This window comes from Hemitrygon akajei, chromosome 1, assembly GCF_048418815.1.
Source record: "Hemitrygon akajei chromosome 1, sHemAka1.3, whole genome shotgun sequence".
Classification (NCBI taxonomy): domain Eukaryota; kingdom Metazoa; phylum Chordata; class Chondrichthyes; order Myliobatiformes; family Dasyatidae; genus Hemitrygon; species Hemitrygon akajei.
This window is the reverse complement of record NC_133124.1, coordinates 140,732,498-140,755,976: the sequence shown is the minus strand read 5'-3', so window position 1 is coordinate 140,755,976 and position 23,479 is coordinate 140,732,498. Positions and strand designations below refer to the sequence as shown.

Below are 23,479 nucleotides of genomic sequence, written 5' to 3'. Positions count from 1 at the left end.
ATCCATACTTTCCAATTCTCAGCAAGATTACCTCGTAGGCTCAAACTGCTGGATCCATACTTTCCAATTCTCAGCAAGATTACCTCGTAGGCTCAAACTGCTGGATCCATACTTTCCAATTCTCAGCAAGATTACCTCGTAGGCTCAAACTGCTGGATCCACACTTTCCAATTCTCAGCAAGATTACCTCGTAGGCTCAAACTGCTGGATCCACACTTTCCAATTCTCAGCAAGATTACCTCGTAGGCTCAAACTGCTGGATCCACACTTTCCAATTCTCAGCAAGATTACCTCGTAGGCTCAAACTGCTGGATCCACACTTTCCAATTCTCAGCAAGATTACCTCGTAGGCTCAAACTGCTGGATCCACACTTTCCAATTCTCAGCAAGATTACCTCGTAGGCTCAAACTGCTGGATCCAAACCTTCCAATTCTCAGCAAGATTACCTCGTAGGCTCAAACTGCTGGATCCAAACCTTCCAATTCTCAGCAAGATTACCTCGTAGGCTCAAACTGCTGGATCCACACTTTCCAATTCTCAGCAAGATTACCTCGTAGGCTCAAACTGCTGGATCCAAACCTTCCAATTCTCAGCAAGATTACCTCGTAGGCTCAAACTGCTGGATCCAAACCTTCCAATTCTCAGCAAGATTACCTCGTAGGCTCAAACTGCTGGATCCGTACTTTCCAATTCTCAGCAAGATTACCTCGTAGGCTCAAACTGCTGGATCCACACTTTCCAATTCTCAGCAAGATTACCTCGTAGGCTCAAACTGCTGGATCCAAACCTTCCAATTCTCAGCAAGATTACCTCGTAGGCTCAAACTGCTGGATCCAAACCTTCCAATTCTCAGCAAGATTACCTCGTAGGCTCAAACTGCTGGATCCAAACCTTCCAATTCTCAGCAAGATTACCTCGTAGGCTCAAACTGCTGGATCCATACTTTCCAGCTCTCAGCAAGATTACCTCGTAGGCTCAAACTGCTGGATCCATACTTTCCAATTCTCAGCAAGATTACCTCGTAGGCTCAAACTGCTGGATCCAAACCTTCCAATTCTCAGCAAGATTACCTCGTAGGCTCAAACTGCTGGATCCATACTTTCCAATTCTCAGCAAGATTACCTCGTAGGCTCAAACTGCTGGATCCACACTTTCCAATTCTCAGCAAGATTACCTCGTAGGCTCAAACTGCTGGATCCACACTTTCCAATTCTCAGCAAGATTACCTCGTAGGCTCAAACTGCTGGATCCACACTTTCCAATTCTCAGCAAGATTACCTCGTAGGCTCAAACTGCTGGATCCAAACCTTCCAATTCTCAGCAAGATTACCTCGTAGGCTCAAACTGCTGGATCCATACTTTCCAATTCTCAGCAAGATTACCTCGTAGGCTCAAACTGCTGGATCCAAACCTTCCAATTCTCAGCAAGATTACCTCGTAGGCTCAAACTGCTGGATCCGTACTTTCCAATTCTCAGCAAGATTACCTCGTAGGCTCAAACTGCTGGATCCACACTTTCCAATTCTCAGCAAGATTACCTCGTAGGCTCAAACTGCTGGATCCAAACCTTCCAATTCTCAGCAAGATTACCTCGTAGGCTCAAACTGCTGGATCCAAACCTTCCAATTCTCAGCAAGATTACCTCGTAGGCTCAAACTGCTGGATCCATACTTTCCAGCTCTCAGCAAGATTACCTCGTAGGCTCAAACTGCTGGATCCATACTTTCCAATTCTCAGCAAGATTACCTCGTAGGCTCAAACTGCTGGATCCAAACCTTCCAATTCTCAGCAAGATTACCTCGTAGGCTCAAACTGCTGGATCCATACTTTCCAATTCTCAGCAAGATTACCTCGTAGGCTCAAACTGCTGGATCCGTACTTTCCAATTCTCAGCAAGATTACCTCGTAGGCTCAAACTGCTGGATCCATACTTTCCAATTCTCAGCAAGATTACCTCGTAGGCTCAAACTGCTGGATCCACACTTTCCAATTCTCAGCAAGATTACCTCGTAGGCTCAAACTGCTGGATCCAAACCTTCCAATTCTCAGCAAGATTACCTCGTAGGCTCAAACTGCTGGATCCAAACCTTCCAATTCTCAGCAAGATTACCTCGTAGGCTCAAACTGCTGGATCCGTACTTTCCAATTCTCAGCAAGATTACCTCGTAGGCTCAAACTGCTGGATCCACACTTTCCAATTCTCAGCAAGATTACCTCGTAGGCTCAAACTGCTGGATCCAAACCTTCCAATTCTCAGCAAGATTACCTCGTAGGCTCAAACTGCTGGATCCAAACCTTCCAATTCTCAGCAAGATTACCTCGTAGGCTCAAACTGCTGGATCCAAACCTTCCAATTCTCAGCAAGATTACCTCGTAGGCTCAAACTGCTGGATCCATACTTTCCAATTCTCAGCAAGATTACCTCGTAGGCTCAAACTGCTGGATCCATACCTTCCAATTCTCAGCAAGATTACCTCGTAGGCTCAAACTGCTGGATCCATACTTTCCAATTCTCAGCAAGATTACCTCGTAGGCTCAAACTGCTGGATCCAAACCTTCCAATTCTCAGCAAGATTACCTCGTAGGCTCAAACTGCTGGATCCATACTTTCCAATTCTCAGCAAGATTACCTCGTAGGCTCAAACTGCTGGATCCATACTTTCCAGTTCTCAGCAAGATTACCTCGTAGGCTCAAACTGCTGGATCCATGTTTTCCAATTCTCAGCAAGATTACCTCGTAGGCTTAAACTCAATGGTGGCTGTAACTGTGACATCTTTTACTCCTTTTTTTTCTTGTAATTACTTCTGTCACCATGTAGTATTGATGTGACTCAGACACCGCTGTAGATTAACAACCACATTTATTCAACAGACCTCCATTTTCTTTAACCCCCGTTCTGATGTCATATGCAGTCTGACCTATGAATACTCACACAGTACATTACAACTGTGTGGCTAGGCACAGCTCAAATACCATCTATAAATTTGCTGATGCTACAACCATTGCTGGTAGAGGGATCAGAACTGGAGAGTGAGCGATTTCAAGTTCCTGGGTGTCAAGATCTCTAAGGATCTAACCTGGTCCCAGCATATCAATGCAGTTATAAAGAAGGCAAGACAGTAGCTATATTTCTTTAGAAGTTTAAAGAGATTTGGTTTGTCATCTAAAATATGCAAACATTTCTATAGATGTACCATGGAAAGCATACTCACAAGCTGCATTACTGTCTGGTATGAGGGTGCTACTTCACAGGACCGTAAGAGGCTACAGGGAGTTGTAAAATTAGACAGCTCCATCTTGGGTACTAGCCTCCATAGTATCCAAGACATTTTCAAGGAGCAGTGCCTCAGAAAGGTGGTGTCCATTATTAAGTACCCCCATCAACCAGGGCTTGCCTTTTCTCATTGTTACCATCAGGAAGAAGGTACAGAAGATTGAAGATTCAGGAACAGCTTTGTCCTCTGCCATATAATTCCTAAATGGACATTGAACCCATGACCACCACCTCACATTTTAAAAAAAGTATACATTATTTGTTTTTGCACTATTTTTAATCTATTCAATAACCATACTATAATCGATTTATTTAAAAAAATATATATTATAATGTACTGCTGCTGCTAAGTTAACAAATATGTCTATGTCCTTCATAATTTTATATCTCAATCATGACCCTCTTTACTTACTCTGCTCCAGAGGAAACAGACCCAGCTTCTTCAGTCTCTCCTCATGAATGGAAACTCTTCATTCCAGGCTTCATCTTGGTGAATATCCTCTGCACCCTCATATATTTTCTACGGTGTGGTGACCAGAACTGCTTGTAGTATTCCAGCTGAGTCTGATCCATAGTTTATTTAATAAAGGCCAGCATCCTATTTGCCCCCTTAACCACATTACTAACCTGTGCTGTCACCTTCATGGATCTTCAGACCTTTAGACTATAGAGTACAACAGCATGGAAGCAGGTCCTTCAACCCATCTAGTCTATACCAGCCTGGTTCTCTGCCCAGTCCTAGTAACCTGCACCTGGACCATCGTCCTCTATACTATTCCCATCCTTGTACCTATCCAAATTCCTTTCAAAGATTTAAAAAGTGTTAAAAATTTAACTCACATATACCACTTCAGCTGGCACCTCATTCCACATGAGCACTAGCTTCTGATTGAACTTCCTGGTCAGCTTCCCATTAAATATTTCACTTTTCATCCTAATCTCACCCAACCCGAGGGGAAAAAAGCCTACAGCGTTCACCCAATCTGTACCCTGCAATTTAATATACTGCACCTCTATAAGATCTCCCCTTATTCTCCTGCACTCTAGTGATTGAAGTCCTAACCTATTCAATCTCTCTGTATAACTCTGTCCCTCAAGTCCTTCTGATAACAAAGTAACCAAAACTGCAGCCTTATCGTTACCTTGTACAACTGCAGCACAGGACCTATTTCTATCCTAGACAATTCTATAGCTCTAATTTTGTAGTTCTTTGAGATCCATTTTCCAGTCCTCTAAATACAAGCCAAATTGACGCAATCTCTCCTCATACATCTTTCCTGCCATCCCAGCAATCTCTCAGCATCATGGTTATACAATTAGCTTGTGTACAAACTGACTGGCCTGTGTACTTCTATACTACAATAGTAACCATACTTCAAAAAGTATTTCAGTAGCTGAAAGGCACTTAGAAACTTCTCCAGCTTATGGTTACGGCAGGTACAAAATAAATGATGCTCTCCCTCTAATAAAAGGAAAATAGTCTAAATAAACTATTCTCAAAATTATTAACAGAAACCAAGCAGTGCAGAGTTTGTGTATCGATATCAGATATAACCTAAAGCTTATGTACCCTCATTTTTATGGTACATCTGTGTTGAGCAGTAGAATGGAGCCATAGAATTTGCACAAAGAAAAACATAGACAGCATATACTGGGGGATTTTTCCCTTATTCACCCTTGTCCCTTCTGAACCTCGCATGCTTTCATTACAACTTTTGCAGTAGAAGTACCAGATTCCTGATCATATTAGGTCAAACAAAATCAACAAAAGGTCTAACCAGGTGATATTAGAATATAGAACCTACGACAGTACAGCATCATACAGGGTCTTTGGTAGTGAAAATGCCAAATAGGTTTTAGAAAATATTTTCAAAATGTTTGAAGGATCTGAGGCTACGTCCACACTACACCGGATAAATCCGTAACCGAAGCTTTTTCTTTTCGTTTTTACCCTCCAGCCACACTAAAATGGCGTTTTCATTCCCCCCAACATGGAGATTTTCAGAAATGCTCTCCAGAGTGTGTAATTTTGAAAATGCTGCTTGGGCAGAGCTGTGTGGATGGGATAACCGGAGATTTCTAAAAAACACTGTCATGACGTCCCGGAACAACCTAACAATTTCAGAACAGACAGCAACGAGAACTGAAGCCAGAAGAGTTAGAAATGTACTCACCAAATATTTTGACCCATAACTTACTGAATAAATAAGTATACTCACTTTGCCCTGTTTTCTGTCCTGGCTCGTATGAAGGTAGTTAATCTACTTATGCAAGTACTTCTCTGACAATAGATGTGTAACAGCCTAATGTAACATTGTATGGAAATACAAGATAATACTGATGCAGACATGTTTTATACATTTAATAAGGGGCTTTATTAATGCAACGGAGTTAGTCAGTTTTTCAATGTTTGTCGTCAGCCAGGTCAGCAATTCCCAATCTGTGGTGGCACTTATACTATTCCCTACTAGATGACATCATCTGCATGTAATGTTTTCCAGATATATTTGCTGGGACAAAGTAACTCACACATATGATCTTAAAAGCTTCTGGTGACAGAGATCTCAAGCATCCACAATTAGTGCTGTAAGGGTAAATCCCTGGAGTACACAAATATCTCTACATGTCACAAACACGCAGAAATCTGCAGATGCTGGAAATTCAAGCAACACACACAAAAAATGCTGGTGTAACGCAGCAGGCCAGGCAGCATCTATAGGAAGAAGCACGGTCGACATCCTGACAAAGGGTCTCAGCCCGAAACGTCAACAGTTGTGTGTGCTACATATCACAATGCTTGATGTGCTAAGTGACATAACCCCACTGGCTTGCGTTTGGTTCATGCTTCATCAACAAACTTCATCAACTTTTATTTCAACTTCATGTCACTCACATCCACATCCAAATCCTTCATGTCATTTGCAAGCAGCTAGGATCCCAGCACCAATATCTGAGGATCACCACTAATCATCGGCATTCAATCACAAGAACAATCTTCTACCATCACTCTTTGTCTCGAGTTTTGCACTATAATATTTGCATATTAGTCATCTGCTGCGTGCCATTTTTCATTGATTCAATTCTGTCTCTAAACTCTCTTTGTACAAACTGTGAAGGCCCGCAAGAAAATAAATCTCAGGGTAGTATATGGTGACATATATGTACTTTGATGAATAAATTTACTTTGAATTTTTGAACTTTGATCTATTACCAATATTGTAGGTCTGTAATTACCATGTTTACCCTTACCTTTAAACAAGCCTTTGATCTCAAAGTTTGAAATCAAACCTAACCGAAATTTGCCACCTCATAATCCAAGGCCCCAACCTATCTCTGATCTGGCACATGATGATTGCTACCCCTACACATTTCCTGTCCCGCTGGAAATCATTAATTGGAATCTATAGGCAGTCTGCATCATGGTAGGTCATTTACCTGGATTACTACAATACTTAAATATTGATGACAAACACAATGGACCTAGCACATATTCCTGCAGTATACCACTGGTCACAGGCTTCCTTTCAGAAAGCCAACTATCTACCACCATTCTCTGGGTTCTCCCATGAATTCAGCTATCTCATACTGAATGCCAAATGACTGAACCTCATAGACAAACCTCCAATGTGGGACTTTGCCAAAGGCCTTGTAAAGTCCACGCAGCCAACATCCACTACCTTTCCTCCATCAACTTTCCCGTAACTTAAATGAAAAACTCCATAAGATTGATTAGTCACAACTTACCATGCACAAAGCAATGTTAACAACCCCTAATCAGACTCTGTCTATCCAAATACTTATATATCTGCTCTCTCAGAATATCTTCCAATAATTTACTCACTACTAATGTCAGGCTCACTAGCCCATAATTTCCTGGCTTACACTTGAAACCTACTTTGAATGATGGAACGTTAGCTATCCTCCAATCTTCTGGCACCTCACCTTTGGCCATAGACATTTTAAATATCACTACCAGAGCCCCTGCAATTTCTGCACAAGTCTCCCACATCTTCTGAGGGACCCCTTGTCAGTTCCTGGGGGACTTCCCACCCTAATTTGTCTCAAGATAACAGGTACCTCCTCTTCTGTAATCCATGACCTCTCTACTGTTTTGTTCTGTCAGACACATGGTGTTGGTCTCCCAAGTAAATATGGATGCAAAAAAATCCATTTAAGATCTCCTCAGCTCTTTCAGCTCCATGCATAGATGACCACACTGATCATCAAGTAGAGCAATTTTGTCCCTTGCTATCCTTTTGTATCTGTAAATGCTCTTGGGATTCTCCTTCAGCTTGTTAGCCAGGACAACATCATGCCTTCTTTTCACCATTCTGTTTTCCTTCCTAAGTGCTTCCTTATGTTTATTATACTCCTCAAACACTTCATTTGTACCTTGCTGCCTATACTACCAACACATCTCCTTCTTGTTAACCAGGGCTTCAATATCCTACAAAAATTAAGATTCCCTAAACCTGTTAGCCTTGCCTATTATTCTAACAGGAACCTATAAACTCTGTAGTCTTAAAATTTCACTTCTGAAGGCCTTCCACCTAGCAGACATCTTTTTCCCAGTAAACAACATATCCCTATCCACACAAGCCAGATCCTTTGTAATACCATCAAAATTGGCCTTCTCTAATTTAACATAGAAAACCTACAGCACAATACAAGCCCTTCGGCCCACAAAGTTGTGCCGAGCATGTCCCTACCTTAGAAATTACTAGGCTTACCCATAGCCCTCTATTTTACTAAGCTCCATGTACCTATCTAAAAGTCTCTTGTAAGACCCTATCTTATCCGCCCCCACCACCATTGCTGGCAGCCCATTCCACACACTCACCACTCTCTGAGTAAAAAACTTACCCCTGACATCTCCTCTGTACCTACTCCCCAGCACCTTAAACATGTGTCCCCTTGTGGCAACCATTTCAGTCCTGGGAAAAAGCCTGACTATCCACATGATCAATGCGATATTTGATTCTGTGCTTCGCGCTCCCTGAATTACAAATCAAAGTAAATATAATAAAAAAATTAAATTATAAATCATAATTAGAAAATTGAAAAGCGAAAGTAAGGTAGTGCAAGTTAGGTCCGGATATTTGGAAGGTACGGCCCAGATCCGGGCCAGGATCCATTCAGCAGTCTTATCACAGTTGGAAAGAAGCTGTTCCCAAATCTGGCCATATGAATCTTCAAGCTCCTGAACTTTCTCCCAGAGGGAAGAGGGACAAAAAATGTGTTGGTTGGGTGGGTCGTGTCCTTGATTATCCTGGCAGCACTGCTCCGACAGCGTGCGGTGTAAAGTGAGTTCATGGATAGAAGATTGGTTTGTGTGATGTTCTGGGGTATGTTCACGATCTTCTGCAGATTCTTCCTGTCTTGGACAGGACAACTTCCATACTAGGTTGTGATGCACCCTAGAAGAATGCTTTCTATGGTGCATCTATAAAAATTAGTGAGGGTTTTAGGGGACAGGCCAAATTTCTTCAGCTTTCTCAGGAAGTAAAGGTGCTGGTGAGCCTTCTTGGCAGTGGACTCTGCTTGGTTAGAAACGAATGGAATTGATTGATTAATCATAATTGTGAAAGATGATTTTAGACTTCAGGAAGGTGCAGGCTGACTACTATTCACTGCACATAATTGGCTTCACCATAGAGAGAGTTAGAAGCACCATGCTTTTGGAAGAGCACATTCTGGATGATCTCACCTGGACCCCCAATACCAGTTCCAGTTCTCTAACGTGGTGTGTAAGAAGCTACAGCTGGAAGCACCTCTTGCAGGTGTAGTCAGCAGGGCCACTAGAGGTCTCCGTTTCTTCCCACATCCTACAAGAGGAACACTTCACTGTCCTGACTGCCAATCCCACTGATTTAATTGTGCCAATCCCACTGATTTAATTATTACCAGAAGTTCAGTTTCTTCTCGTCAAAACCTCTGAGCCAAAGCTTCAACTCTCCACTCTAACACTGGCCCACTCACACAATAATTTCTTTTGATTGGCACTTTCCAAGTGCCTAAAAACCCTAATAATCTCAATTTCAGCAGAAAGTCCTGATAGGTCCCGATTGTGTTTTAAATCTGGCACTTAATCAGCACAAGCAATGGCTCGCAATAGGTCCTGTTCACATGTGATGTATCTCCAAAGGCAAACCTTTACAGAAGAAGGACTACCCACTGATCTCTACTTCTCAGCTTTTTTTCTCTAGTCCTGCCAAAGGGTCTCGACCCGAAACGCCGACTGTACTTTTTTCCATAGATGCTGACTGGCCTGCTAAGTTGCTCCACCAGCATTTCCCGAGTGTTGCTTGGAATTCCAGCATCTGCACATTTTCTTTGTTTGTGACTTTATTACTACCCACTACCTCATTCTTTTAGCTGGCCACTAGAACAAATCTGGGAGTTGTACTAGCTGGCTGTTTTTCGTGATGAACAATTTCTTCAGTGAAGCAGGATGGGCTTTCAGACTTGGTTTTCCAGACTTCCACTTGTAGACAAAGTGCTGTAACCAGAACTGAACTGACTCTTCGGAACTTGGTGAGTTTCTTCATTGCACTGTTGAAGTATTCCACACCAAATGTTTCAGATAATACTGTCTGAAGAGCACACTGCAGGACGAGTATCCACGTAATAAAGTCAATGGGTAAGACTAAAGTGGTAAACATTACATTGAAAGTATACAATAAACAGTACCAAAGAGCTCACAATTTATATGAAAGTCCCTTACAAACATTAACCTTTCACAAAGCACTAGCATGAACATGGTGGCTGTTTTAATTTCCAAATGGAAGTGTGATTCCAGAACTGATCTCAAACTAATCACGAAATCAGTTCGTTAATCCACAACTTGCTTACCGGATTTCCTGTTTGTTCACAAAAATGTGTGAAGATGTATCCAGTTCTACTTTCATATTGGAGGGCCTGCAGTAAGTCATCCATTTTATAACTGCTCACAGCCTCTTGGAACTTTGTGATCTGCATCTATTGAAACACATACAAAATAAGGATACTTTAGTTCAGTATTGCCAATCGCCCAGAAATGGAACCAGAAAGAATGCCAAAACTATCATATCCTGACAATTCTTGGATCATGTGACATTGATTATAGAAATAGGAGGACTTTGGAGAAGAATGCAAGACTAGATAATTGATTAAAAGCAGTAAGGGAGGGGCTGTCGCTGGTGAGTGCCATTATTGGGATGAAACTTATCTTGATGGATCTGAGCTTCTAAAAGCCAGATCAGTTACAACTCAAAGAGACAGGTCACCTCTGGTACTCATCAGCCTCTATGTAAAGAAGGTACCTTACAAGTCTCTTTTAAATGTCTCCCATTTTCTATCCGTGCTCTCTAGTTTTGGATTCCCAAACCCTCAGGGAAATAATATGACCATCCTCCTTATCCATACCTTCATGATTTTATAAAATTCTATGAGGACCACCCTCCACCCGAATTTTGCTGTGCTTCAGGGAATAAAGATCCTATAGGACTAATCTCTCCCTACTATTCGGTCCTTTATTACAGGCAGTATCCTCGTAAATGTCTTCCACACTCTCTCCAACTTGACAGTGTCTATACTGTAACTATGCACAATACTCCATGTGTGGCCTCACCAATGCAGATGATACAAAGATAATTGGAAGGGCAGGTAGTGTTGAAGAAGTAGAGAATCTGCAGAAGGACTTAGACAGATTAGGAGAATCGGCAAAGAGATGGCAGATGGAATGGAATACAGTGTAGGGAAGTGTATGATCATGCACTTTAGTAGAAGGAATGAAGCTGTAGACTATTTTCTAAACAAGAAGCAAATTCAGAAGTCAGAGGTACAAAGGGACTTGAGAGTCTTCATGCAGGATTCTCTAAAGATTAACTCACAGATTCAGTCAATGGTAAGGAAGGCAAATATAATTTTAGCATTTATTTCAAGACAAGAATATAACAGCAAGGATGTAATGCTGAGTCTATGTAAGGCATTGGTTATATTGCACTTGGAAGTATTGTGAGCAGTTTTTGGCCCTTTATGCAAGAAGAAATGTGCTGGCATTGGAGAGGGTCTGGGGGAAGTTCACAAAAATGATCGGGTGAATGAAACGTTTTTAATGTATGAGAACTGTTTGACGGCTCTGGGCCTATACTCACTGGAGTTTATAGAAATGAGGGGGAGATTGTATTGAAATCTATCAAATATTGCAAGGTCTAAAAAGAGTGGACAAGGAAAGGATGTTTCCTATAATGGGGGAGTCTAGGACCCGGGGGTACAGCCTCAAAATAGAAGGACGTCCTTTTGGAACAGAGATGAGGAGGAATCTCTTCAGCCAGAGGGTGGTGAATCTGTGAAATCAGAATACAGGAGGGAGATTGAAAATCTGGCTTAATGGTGGCAGAACAACCTTTCACTCAATGTCAACAAAACCAAATTAATGAATACTGACTAGAGAAGAAACCGGAGGCCCATAAGCCAGTACTTAACGGGGATCAGAGGTGGACATGCATCAAAGGTTAATTCTTTGGCATTATCATTTCAGGCGATAAGTCCTGGGTCCATTAAGATCCATTGCAGAGAAAGCATGGCAGAGCATCTACTTACTTATAAGTTTGCAAAGATTTCATATTGCATTGAAAACTCTGACAAGCATCTATAAATGCATGGTGGGCAATACACTGGTTGCATCATGACCTTGTATGGAAATACCAATACCCTTGAACAGAACAGCCACAAAAAAGTAGTGGATACAACCCTGACCTTCCTGAGTAAAGCTCTCCCCACCACTAAGTTGTTGCAGGAAATCAGCATCCATTATCAAAGACCTGCACCATCCAGGCCATGCTCTCTTCTTGCTGCTGCTATCGGGAAGGAGGTACAGGAGCCTTAGGTCCATATCACCATATAACAATTACAGCATGGAAATGGGCCATCTCAGCCCTTATAGTCCGTGCGGAACGCTCACTCTCACCTAGTCCCACTGACCCATACTCAACCCATAACCCTCCAATCCTTTCCTGTCCATATACCTATCCAATTTTACTTTAAATGACAATACTGAACCTGCCTCTACCACTTCTGCTGGAAGCTCATTCTACACAGCTACCACTCTCTGAGTAAAGAAACTCCCCCTCCTGTTACCCTTAAACTTTTGCCCTCTAACTCTCAACTCAGGTCCTCTTGTTTGAATCTCCCCTACTCTCAATGGAAAAAGCCTAACCATGTCAACTCTATCTATCCCCCTCATAATTTTAAATACCTCTATCAAGTCCCCCCTCAACCTTCTATGCTCCAAAGAATAAAGACCTAACTTGTTCAATCTATCCCTGTAACTTAGGTGCTGAAACCCAGGTAACATTCCAGTAAATCTTCTCTGTACTCTCTCTATTTTGTTGACATCTTTCCTATAATTTGGTGACCAGAACTGTACACAATACTCCAAATTCAGCCTTACCAATGCCTTGTACAATTTTAACATTACATCCCAACTCCTATACTCAATGCTCTGATTTATAAAGGCCAACATACCAAAAGCTTTCTTCACCACCCTATCCACATGAGATTCCACCTTCAGGGAAATATGCACCATTATTCCTAGATCACTCTGCTCTACTGCATTCCTCAATGTCCTACCATTTACGTCCTATTTGGATTATTCCCACCAATATGTAGCACCTCACACTTATCAGCATTAAACTCCATCTGCCATCTTTCAGCCTACTCTTCTAACTGGCCTAAATCTCTCTGCAAACTTTGAAAACCTACTTCATTATCCACAATGCCACCTACCTTAGTATCATCTCCATACTTACTAATCCAATTTACCACCCCATCATCCAGATCATTAATGTATATGACAAACATTGGACCCAGTACAGATCCCTGAGGCACACCATTAATCACTGGCCTCCAACCTGACAGTTATCCACCACTACTCTCTGGCATCTCCCATACAGCCACTGTTGCAAAAAATTCAATAAGATTTGTCAAACATGATCTTCCATGCACAAATCCATGTTGACTGTTCCTAATCAGACCCTGTCTATCCAGGTAATTATATATACCATCTCTATGAATACTTTCCATTAATTTACCCACCACTGACGTCAAACTTACAAGCCTATAATTGCTAGGTTTACTCTTAGAACCCTTTTTAAACAATGGAACAACATGAGCAATATGCCAATCCTCAGGCACTATCCCCGTTTCCAATGACATTTGAAATATTTCTGTCAGAACCCCTGCTATTTCTACACTAACCTCCCTCAAGGTCCTAGGGAATATCCTGTCAGGACCCAGAGATTTACCACTTCTATATTCCTTAAAAGCACCAGTACTTCCTCCTCTTTAATTGTCATAGTTTCCATAACTTCCCTACTCATTTCCCTTACCTTACACAATTCAATATCCTTCTTAGTGAATACCGAAGAAAAGAAATTCTTCAAAATCTCCCCCATCTCTTTCAGCTCCACACATAGCTGTCCACTTTGATTCTCTAAGGGACCAATTTTATCCCTCACTATCCTTTTGCTATTAATATAACTGTAGAAACCCTTCTGATTTATTTTCACCTTACCTGCCAAAGCAACCTCATATCTTCTTTTAGCTTTTCTAATTTCTTTAAGATTCTTCTTACATTCTTTATATTCCTCGAGCACCTCATTTACTCCATGCTGCCTATATTTATTGTAGATATCTCTCTTTTTCCTAACCAAGTTTCCAATATCCCTTGAAAACCATGGCTCTCTCAAACTTTTAACCTTTCCTTTCAACCTAACAGGAACATAAAGATTCTGTACCCTCAAAATTTCACCTTCAAATGACCGCCATTTCTCTATTACATCCTTCCCATAAAACAAATTGTCCCAATCCACTCCTTCTAAATCCTTTCACATCTCCTCAAGGTTAGCCTTTCTCCAATCAAAAATCTCAACCCTGGGTCCAGTCCTATCCTTCTCCATAATTATATTGAAACTAATGGTATTGTGATCACTGGACCCAAAGTGCTCCCCCAACACATACCTCCGTCACCTGACCTATTTCATCCCCTAACAGAAGATCCAACACTGCCCCTTCTCTAGTTGGTACCTCTATGTATTGCTGCAAAAAACTATCCTGCACACATTTTACAAACTCCAAACCATCCATCCCTTTTACAGTATGGGCTTCCCAGTCTATGTGTGGAAAAATAAAATCTCCGACAATCACAACCCTGTGCTTACTACAAATATCTGCTATCTCCTTGCAAATTTGCTCTTCCAATTCTCGCTCCCCATTAGATGGTCTATAATACACTCCTATAAGTATTACTACACCTTTCCCATTCCTCAATTCTACCCAAATAGTCTCCCTAAACGAGCTCTCTAATCTATCCTGCCAGAGCACCGCTGTAATATTTTCTGACAAGCAACGCAACACCTCCCCCTCTTGTCCCTCCAATTCTATCACTCCTGAAGCAACGAAATCCAGGAATATTTAGTTGCCAATCACACTCCTCCTGCAACCATGTTTCACTAATAGCCACAACATCACACCTCCAGGTATCAATCCACGCTCTAAGCTCATCCACCTTTCTTACAATGCTCCTAGCATTAAAATAAATGCATTTAAGAAATTCTCCACCTCTTCCTCTCTGTTTATTTCTAACAGTACAAAGAACTTTACTGTTTTCTTTTTCTTCCTTCTCCCATACATCTGTTCCTACACTCTGGTTCCCCTCCCCCCTCATATCTAGTTTAAATCCACTGGAGCCTTTCTAGCAAAACTACCTGCAAGAATATTTGTCCCCTTCCAGTTCAGATGTAAACAGGTCCCACCTTTCCTGGAAAACTGCCCAATTATCTACAAATCTGAAGCCCTCCCTCCTGCACCATGTCTTCAGCCATGTGTTGATCTGCACTATCTTACTATTTCTAAACCCACCTGCACGTGGCACTGGTAGCAATCCTGAGATTGCTATCCTGGAGGTCCTGTCCTTTAACTTGGCACCTAACTCTCACTCTTCCTACCCACGTCATTGGTCCCTACATGGACCACGACATCCAGCTGCTCACCCTCCCTCTTGAGAATACTGAGAACTCGATCCGAGATATCGCAAACCCTGGCACCAGGGAGGCAACAGACCATCCAGGATTCTCGATCTCATCAACAGAACCTCCTATCTGTCCCCCTAACTATCAAATCCCCTATCATTACTGCTCTCCTCTTTTCCCTCCTTCCCTTCTGAGCTGAGGGTCCAGTCTCGGTGCCAGAGATGCAACCACTGCAACTTGTCCCTGGTAGGTCATCCCCACCAACAGTATCCAAAACGGTATACTTATTGTTGATGGGAACGGCCACAGGGGTGCTCTGCTCTTACTGTCTATTCCCCTTCCCTCACCTGACAGTCACCCAACTACCTGTCTCCTGACTCCTAGGGGTGACTATCTCCCTGAAACTCCCGTCTATTTCTGCCTCTGCCTCCCGAATGATCCGAAGTTCATTCAGCTCCAGTTCCCTAACACGGTTTGTCAGGAACTGCAGCTGGATGCACCTTTTGCTACTAATGTAGGTCAGACATTAGTTTCTTAATAAACATTGGCTAGCAGAAGATCCTCTTTTTCTGACCATTTTAATCTGATTTGCAGTACAGTATAAAAGGAAAACACAAGAACAAGTTATTTGTTACTTTGTATCACTGGCTTTACTTGATGTTACTTCATATTACTTGCCGTCACTGCCTGACCTGTAATTTGTTGAACAGCTTAAAAAAATGGCTGTAATCATCAGGTTTGTCATCCTTTGGTCTGATCACTAGGGGGCACCAGAGTTCTCCAAGCTCCAATGCTTCTCCAACCATGATTATTAGATGATTATCTTCACCTGTGTTTTATTCTAGTTTTCAGTGCATCCGTGCCTTTTTTTTTTTGTCTTTGCTCAGTCTTGAGTTTGCCTATCCTGTGTGTTGTGATTCTTGGATCTTAACCTGTGGTCTCCCACAAATCAATCCACAAGATTCTTTGTTCAGCTCCATTCTCGTCTCTGGTCTCTTCTGCACTTGGGTCTAAGCCTTTCCAGATGGTCCACTGGTTGAAGGTAGGGAACTTCACAATGACAATCCCAGATCAAACCCAGCCTGGTAACCACCCGTGACAGAAAGACTGAGCCACAATATGGACCCTGAGGATGAACATCACCAATCGTTGCTGGCCAACCAAGAAGTCACAGTGAGTGGACACGAGCTGGACCACTCTGCAGACACTCAGCAAGATCATCTGGCTGAACCAGCAAGCTCCTGCTGCTAACCCAACTACTGACCTATCAACCTGCTGGCAGCAAAGTGATTTGATGGCAACTCAGGGACATGTAGAGGGTTTCTTACTCAGTGTTTTCTGACTTTTGAGCTGTAACCCACTAAGCTTCCCTCTGACCACTGCAAAGTTGCCTATATCATCTCTGTCCTCTCTGGTAAAGCTCTTGCCTGGGCTATGGTGCTCTGGAAGAAGAACTCCCAAGTTGTGCAAATGTATCCCTCTTCACCAGGGAGATGAAGAGGGTCTATGATCACCCAGCTAGAAGATGAGAGTTGGCCAATCAACCCTTCCAGCTTCCTTAGGGTACCCATAGCATGCCTGACTATGCAATTGGGTTCTGCACCCTGGCAAAAAAGTCTGGTTGGAACACTGAAGCCCTAATAGGCATGTTCCACCATGGGCTATCAAGTGAAATTAAAGATGAATTGACAGCCAAAGATCCTGTTGAGGATCTTGAGACTCTCATCAGTACCTCTATCCAGATTGACAACTGTCTCCCAGAAGGAAGAGAACTCTGCAGTGAGTCCTCTCGGGCTGCCAGTCTCTGAGCCTTTCCATCCCCTGTGTGGTCATGCACACCTCCAGAGGAGTCAATGCAACCGGGCAGAACCTGCCTTTCTCTAGCTGAGCAGGACTGGAGAAAGGGCAAGTGCTACCCCTACTGTGGTGAGGCAGCCATTATTGTCCAGCTTGTCCTGAGTTGTCGGGAAAAGATGTAGACCAACAACCCAGAACTGCATCATCCTAGACGTAGTCCAGGGAAGGCATGTCTGTGACGGATTCTACCATTCCTCCCACGTCATGCTGTCTACCTCTATCTCCTGGGTGGAGCAACAACATGCACTTGAAGACTTCCTGGATTCTATCCCAGAAGACAGTTTTATGGACCTTCAGTTAGCAAGGCATCCCCGAGCTCCCCTGGTCCATCTTGACCAACCAATCATGGTCACAGCTCTGGATGGAACACCTCTGAGCACTGGAAGGATCTGCCACCTCACTGCTTCCATCTGTCTACGTGTAGAACAGCACACCGGGACTATCCAGTTTCATTTTATTCATTTTCCTGAATTCTCATTTATCTTAAGACACCTCTGGTTGGTTCTCCATATCCCATAAACTGACTGGTCCAACAGTGCACTCTACATACGGTCTTCTCACTGCTGGGATGTTCGTCTACCCAACTCTCCTCTGTCATCCGAGTATGCAGATCTGCCACAACATTCCCCACCTCAATAAACCCATGAATGCATAATTGAACTGCTGCTTGGAACTTGGACTCTACTCCCTATCAGCCCCAGAAAGGATGGCCATTGATGAGTACATCCATAAAGCCCTCGCATCCTGTTCCATTTCCCCCTCACATCTCTTGCTGGTGCAGGCGACTTCTTTGCAGTGAAAAAGGATAGTGAACAGACCATATACACATTATCAAGCCCTCAACAAGATTACAGTGATGAACTGGTACTCCTTGTCATGAATGACCATGGTTTTCAAGTTACTGCAAGAAGCAACCATCTTTACTAAAATAGACCTCCAAAATGCATAAAACCTGGTCCGCATTCAGGAGGGTGATGAATGGAAGACTGCTTTTAACACCTCTACTGGCCACTATAAATATTTTGTGATATGCTCTTTGGTTTAGTCAACATCTCAGTGTTCTTCTAGGTCCTTTTCAATGTTCTCCAAACCCATCCTCCCAAGGTCCAGGCTGGTAGCACCTGTTTGATGGGAGGTTCAGACCATCATTAGGAAAGCACAACAGCAAGAGGATGACCACTGGGTCACCTTCTCATCCCTAACTCTGTCCCATCAGATATGTTACAGTGGGGCATGTATCATGTATCACAGAACGTCCAGGAATGGTGGAGCCTATCAAGAGTTGGTTCTGGTGGCTGTGCATGGATGGGGGATGTTTAATTATATGTGCCTGTCTGTCACATCTGTGCTAGAACAAGGAACCCAGATCACATCCACAGGGGCAGCTACTCTCACTGCCCATTCCTTCTTGTCCCTGGTCCCATATCTTCATGGCCTTCATTATTCGTCTGCCCCCATTGTGAAGTAGCACCATGATTGTGGTGGTGGTGGAATGGTTTTCCAAGGCCTGCCACTTTGTGCTCCTACCCAAGCTTCCCTCAGCTCAGGAATTGGCCAACCTTATTCTGCAACAGGTGGTTAGAGTTTCTGACCGAGGCCCTCAATTTACCTCTAGCTCTGGAAGGCCTTCCGCTGGCTCATTGGAGCTATAGTCAGCCTTTCATCAGGATTTCACCCCCAGTCCAATGGGCAGATGGAAGAGACCAACCAGGACCTGGAAGAGACCATGAGATGCCTTCTGTTGGGCAACCCATCCACTTGGAGTGACCATCTGTTCTGGGCAGTTTGCTCATAACACTCTGTGCCACTCTTCTATAGGTATATCTGTCTTTGAGTGTCTGTTTGGATATTCCCCTCCCCGTTTCTCGAGCAGGAGTCCGAGGGGGAAGTTTGCCTGCTCAACAGTAGTAAATTGCTGCAGGCAGAGGTGGAAGAAATCTTGGGGTGCCCTGCAGAAGGCCTCTGGGTAACAACAGTGGCATGCAAACTGTCAAAGGCAGCTGAGGCCTTCATTCTAAACTAGTCAAAGGGTTTGCCTCTCCACCAAAGGCTTTCTTCTGCAGGTTGAGCCTGGGAAACCGGTGCCATGCTATCAGTCAATTCAAGATTCTCTGTCAGATCAACCCAGTCACTTACCATCTCCAGTTGCCGTTCGCTAATGCGCATCAACTCCACCTTCCATGCCTCCTGCCTAAAGCTCTGTCTATGCAGCTTGCTGGCACCAGTCCCGAAACTGCCCCCAGCTCCCTGTATCATTAATGGGCAGATGCCATACACCACCCATCGATTTCTGGACTCTCATCTGGTTTGTGGCTGTCTCCAGTACTTGGTGTATTGGGGGCATTACGATCCAGAGGAAATGTTGTGGGTTCCCTTCTGTGGTGTTTTGGACCTGGACCTGATCAGGTTGCCATCTGGATTACCCCGGACCACCAGATGCTGGCTGTACAGGGGATGAAGGAGTTCTGTCATGCTTCGATCTGATCACCGGGGGCACTAGAGTCCTCCAGACTCCGATGCTCCTCCTCCCCAACTATTAGTTGATTATATTCACCTGTCTCTCATTTTAGTTATCAGTGCAACTGTGCCTTGTTTCATTTCTCCATTTAAATTACATCTGTTTTATTTGTCTCTGCTCAGTCTCAAGTTTACCTATCTATCCTGTGTGCAGTGAACCTCAAGTCCTATCCAGAGTTCTCTACAAACCAATACAAGTAAAGATTGTTCAACTCCATTCTCGTCTCTGATCTCCTCTGCACTTGGGTCCACCTGGTCTAAGCCTCTCCTGGTAGTTGAAGATATGGAACTTCACCTGAACAACCCTGGTTCAAACCCAGTCTTTTAACCACCCCATTACAGTTTGCACCTCACACTTGACTTCATCAGGACTTTTGACTAACATAAGACTTCATCAGGACTTTTGACTAACATAATCATCAAGTCAAAAATTACTTTAATGCATAATGTTCGAAACAAGTTTTTAATGCTTCTGTTAAACAATTACCTGTAAAGTAGTTATTGCCTTGTTAGGATTTTCTTAGTACATTTTTAGCTATTTTGGACATTGAGATTTATACTTACTAACTTCTCCAAATTGTGAACTGTCTTTGTTCTATGTAGTTCTAGATCCTCAAAAGAGTTTGAGACTTCAGACATAAAACTGTTTACTGAGATGAGAAGCTTGCTGTGGGGAAAATATTAGTGACTATTTAGTAGCAATAGTTGAGATATGAAATAATATGCTACAAAAGGATAACTATCCAGGTACCATTAACACTTGAAGAACCTACAGGTAATTGAGATTATATGAGGAGTTCTTAAACATTTTAGAACACAAGGACTGAAGGCTATTTAGCTAAATGAGCAATTGTGCCTATTCTGTGGCCTAACTCCTCTTAACTGCCTTGGCCCAAGAATAGTTTATATAGACCACAAGATATAGAAACATAATTAGGCCATTTGTCCCATCAAGTCCGCTCCACCATTCTATCATAGCTGATTATCCCTCTCAACCCCATTCTCCTGCTATTTCCCTGTAACCTTTGCCTTACAAATCAAGAACCTATCAATCTCTGCTTTAAATATACCCCCACTCTTTTTTGGCAATGAAATCCACACACCTGCTAGACAAAGAAATTCCTCCTCATCTCTGTTTTAAAGCAATGTCCTTCTATTCTGAGCCTGTGCTCTTTGGTCCTTGACTCCCCCATTATAGGAAAAATTCTCTACACTCTAGATAGGCCTTTCAATATTTGATAGGTTTCACTTCAAAATAATAAATCTATCAAGTTCAGATGATAAATGAGTAACTTATCCAGCCGAATTACATTTCATAAAAGACCAAAGTCAACTTCCTTACTTGCCTGAACAACTTCTAACTTCATTCTTCCATCCTACTGTTATTCATTGGCTTCACCAATGCCAAATCCCCATCACTGACCTCCTTAAGGTCTATGGATTAATTACCATAGTTAAATGATCTGGACAGAAGATGGGTACCCTGGTGACTCACCTCACGGCACCCCAAACCCTTTCCACCATCTACAAGCCACAGTCAGTAGAATGATGGAATACAGAATTTCAACAGAATTTCAGTTGGTGACGAAGAAGCTTTCAGCAAGATAGATCAACTGGTAGAGTGGTGTCACAACAACAACCTTGCACTCAATATCAGTAAAACAAAGGACTTGATTGTGCACTTCAGGAAGGGGACATTGAGGAAACACATACCAGTCCTCATTGAGGGATCAACAATGAAAAGGGTGAGCAGTGTCAAATTCCTGGGAGTCCTTATCTCTGAAGATCTATCCTGGGCCCAACAGACTAATGCAACTACAAAGAAGGTACGACAGTGACCATATTTTATTAGGAGTTTTAGGAGACTTGGTATATCACCAAAGACACTTGCAAATTTCTACACATGTACTGTGGAGAGCATTCTAACTGGCTGCATCACCATTTGGTATGGAGGGGCCATTGCAGAGGACTGGAAAAAGCTGAAGAAAATTGTAGACATAGCCAGCTCCATCAAGGGGTCTAGCCACCATAGCATCAAGGACACATCAAATGGCAATGCCTCAAAAAAAAAAGGGACATCCTTCATTAAGGATCCTCCTCACCCAGGATATGCCCTCTTCTCATTGCCACCATCAAAGAATAGGTACAGGAGCCTGAAGATACACACTCAACATTTCAGGTACAGATTCTTCCTTTCCACCATCAGATTTTTGAATTGTTTCATGAGCACTATCTCTATTGTTCCTCTGTTTGCACTACTTATATAAAAATTGTAATTTGTAGTTTTTATGTATTGCAATGTACTGCTGCCATGAAACAACAAATTTTGTAACATATACTAGTGATATTAAACCGGATTCAGATTCTTGCTCTTCACTTTCTTGAGTATAGATCCAACAATTTTCAAGAAGCTCAACTCCAGGACAAAACAGCTGACTTGATTGGCACGCTAGCCTAAATATTCATTCTGTTCACCACTAGTGCACATAGCTGCAGTGTGAATCTGCTACAGAAAGTGCCACAGTTACTCACTCAGTGTTATCTCATAGCATACTGAACAGTAAACAAACAACTTCTACCACCAAGGAAACGAATAGCAGGTAGATGGGAGCACTGCCACCTATAGGTTCTCATTCAAGTTGCATACCACACTGGATCACTATCACCTTTTCAGATGAAATTAAAGATAACCAAAAATATGACAGCCACGTACAAATAAATAAATTTAATATTCAAAGATAACATGGGACTCTGTTTCCCAGAGACATATAAACCAGTTGGAAATTCTGAAAGTAGTGGAACATTTGTTTCCCCATTTTCCATACATTGTAAAAGTTATGCCCATCAGATGAGTAGTCATCTATATCCCAATTTGCACCACGTTGTTTATTTGTCTCCTCTGCTTGTTGACATACGTTTCCAGTAAAATAGTTTTATATTCCTTTCCAAATCCTGTTGTGACCTCACCTTTCCACTTTCATATAACCATTTTAGTCCAGCAAACACCCGAGTTTTCCCTGCTTCTCCAGTTAGTGTCTCTTGATACATGATTGTTTTAAATTGTTTCACCACTAGAGGCAGCGTCTTCATCCACTGAGGCCCAAAGGATAGGAATCTATGGAAAATTATCCTCTATCCTTCTTTAATATGCTCCATAGAATTTGATCAGACATCCACTTGTGTGGCTCACAATAATACTCAAACTATTACTCTTCAAAACAATAAATATCGAGAACATGAGGTGAAGAGTCCTTGAAAGTGGGTCCATAGATTATGGGAACAGTTCAGCGTTGGCGTGAGTGAAGTTGCATTAATTTATACCAACTGTTCAAGAGTCTGATGATTGAGGGGTAATAACCATTCTTAAATCCGGTGGTGTGGATCCTGAGGCTCTTGCACCTCTTTCTTGATGGCAGGAGCGAGAGAAGAGCATGGCCTGGATGGCATGGGTCCTTGATGATGGATGCTGCTTTCCTGCATCAGCACTCCATGTAGATGTGCTCAACAATGGTGGGGAGGGCTTTACCCACGATGAACTGGGCTGTATCCAATACTTTTTGGAGGCTTTCCCATTCAAGGGCATTGGCATTTCCATACTAAGCAATGATGCAACTAGTCAATATAGTCTCCACCACACATTTATATAGTTTGTCAAAGTCTTAGATGTCATGCTGAATCTTTACAAACTTCTAGGAAAGTAGAGGCACCGACCTCCTTTCTTTGTAATAGCACTTGTGTACTGGATCTAGGACAAATCCTCTGAAATGAAAACACTGAGTTTAAAGTTGCTGACCCTCTCCAACTTTGATCCCCCAATG

General features: G+C 42.6%; 1 protein-coding gene across 1 annotated transcript in view; it reads right to left on the bottom strand.

Moving 5' to 3' along the window:
* Positions 1-23,479, bottom strand: part of LOC140722147 (regulator of G-protein signaling 22-like) — a 180,465-nt gene that overhangs the window by 66,690 nt on the left and 90,296 nt on the right. Inside the window, exons 9-10 of the mRNA XM_073037212.1 lie at positions 20,226-20,328; positions 10,129-10,254 (exon numbers count right to left, since the gene is read on the bottom strand). Coding sequence (XP_072893313.1) covers positions 10,129-10,254; positions 20,226-20,328 — 229 coding nt within the window. The remainder of the gene's footprint in view (positions 1-10,128; positions 10,255-20,225; positions 20,329-23,479) is intronic.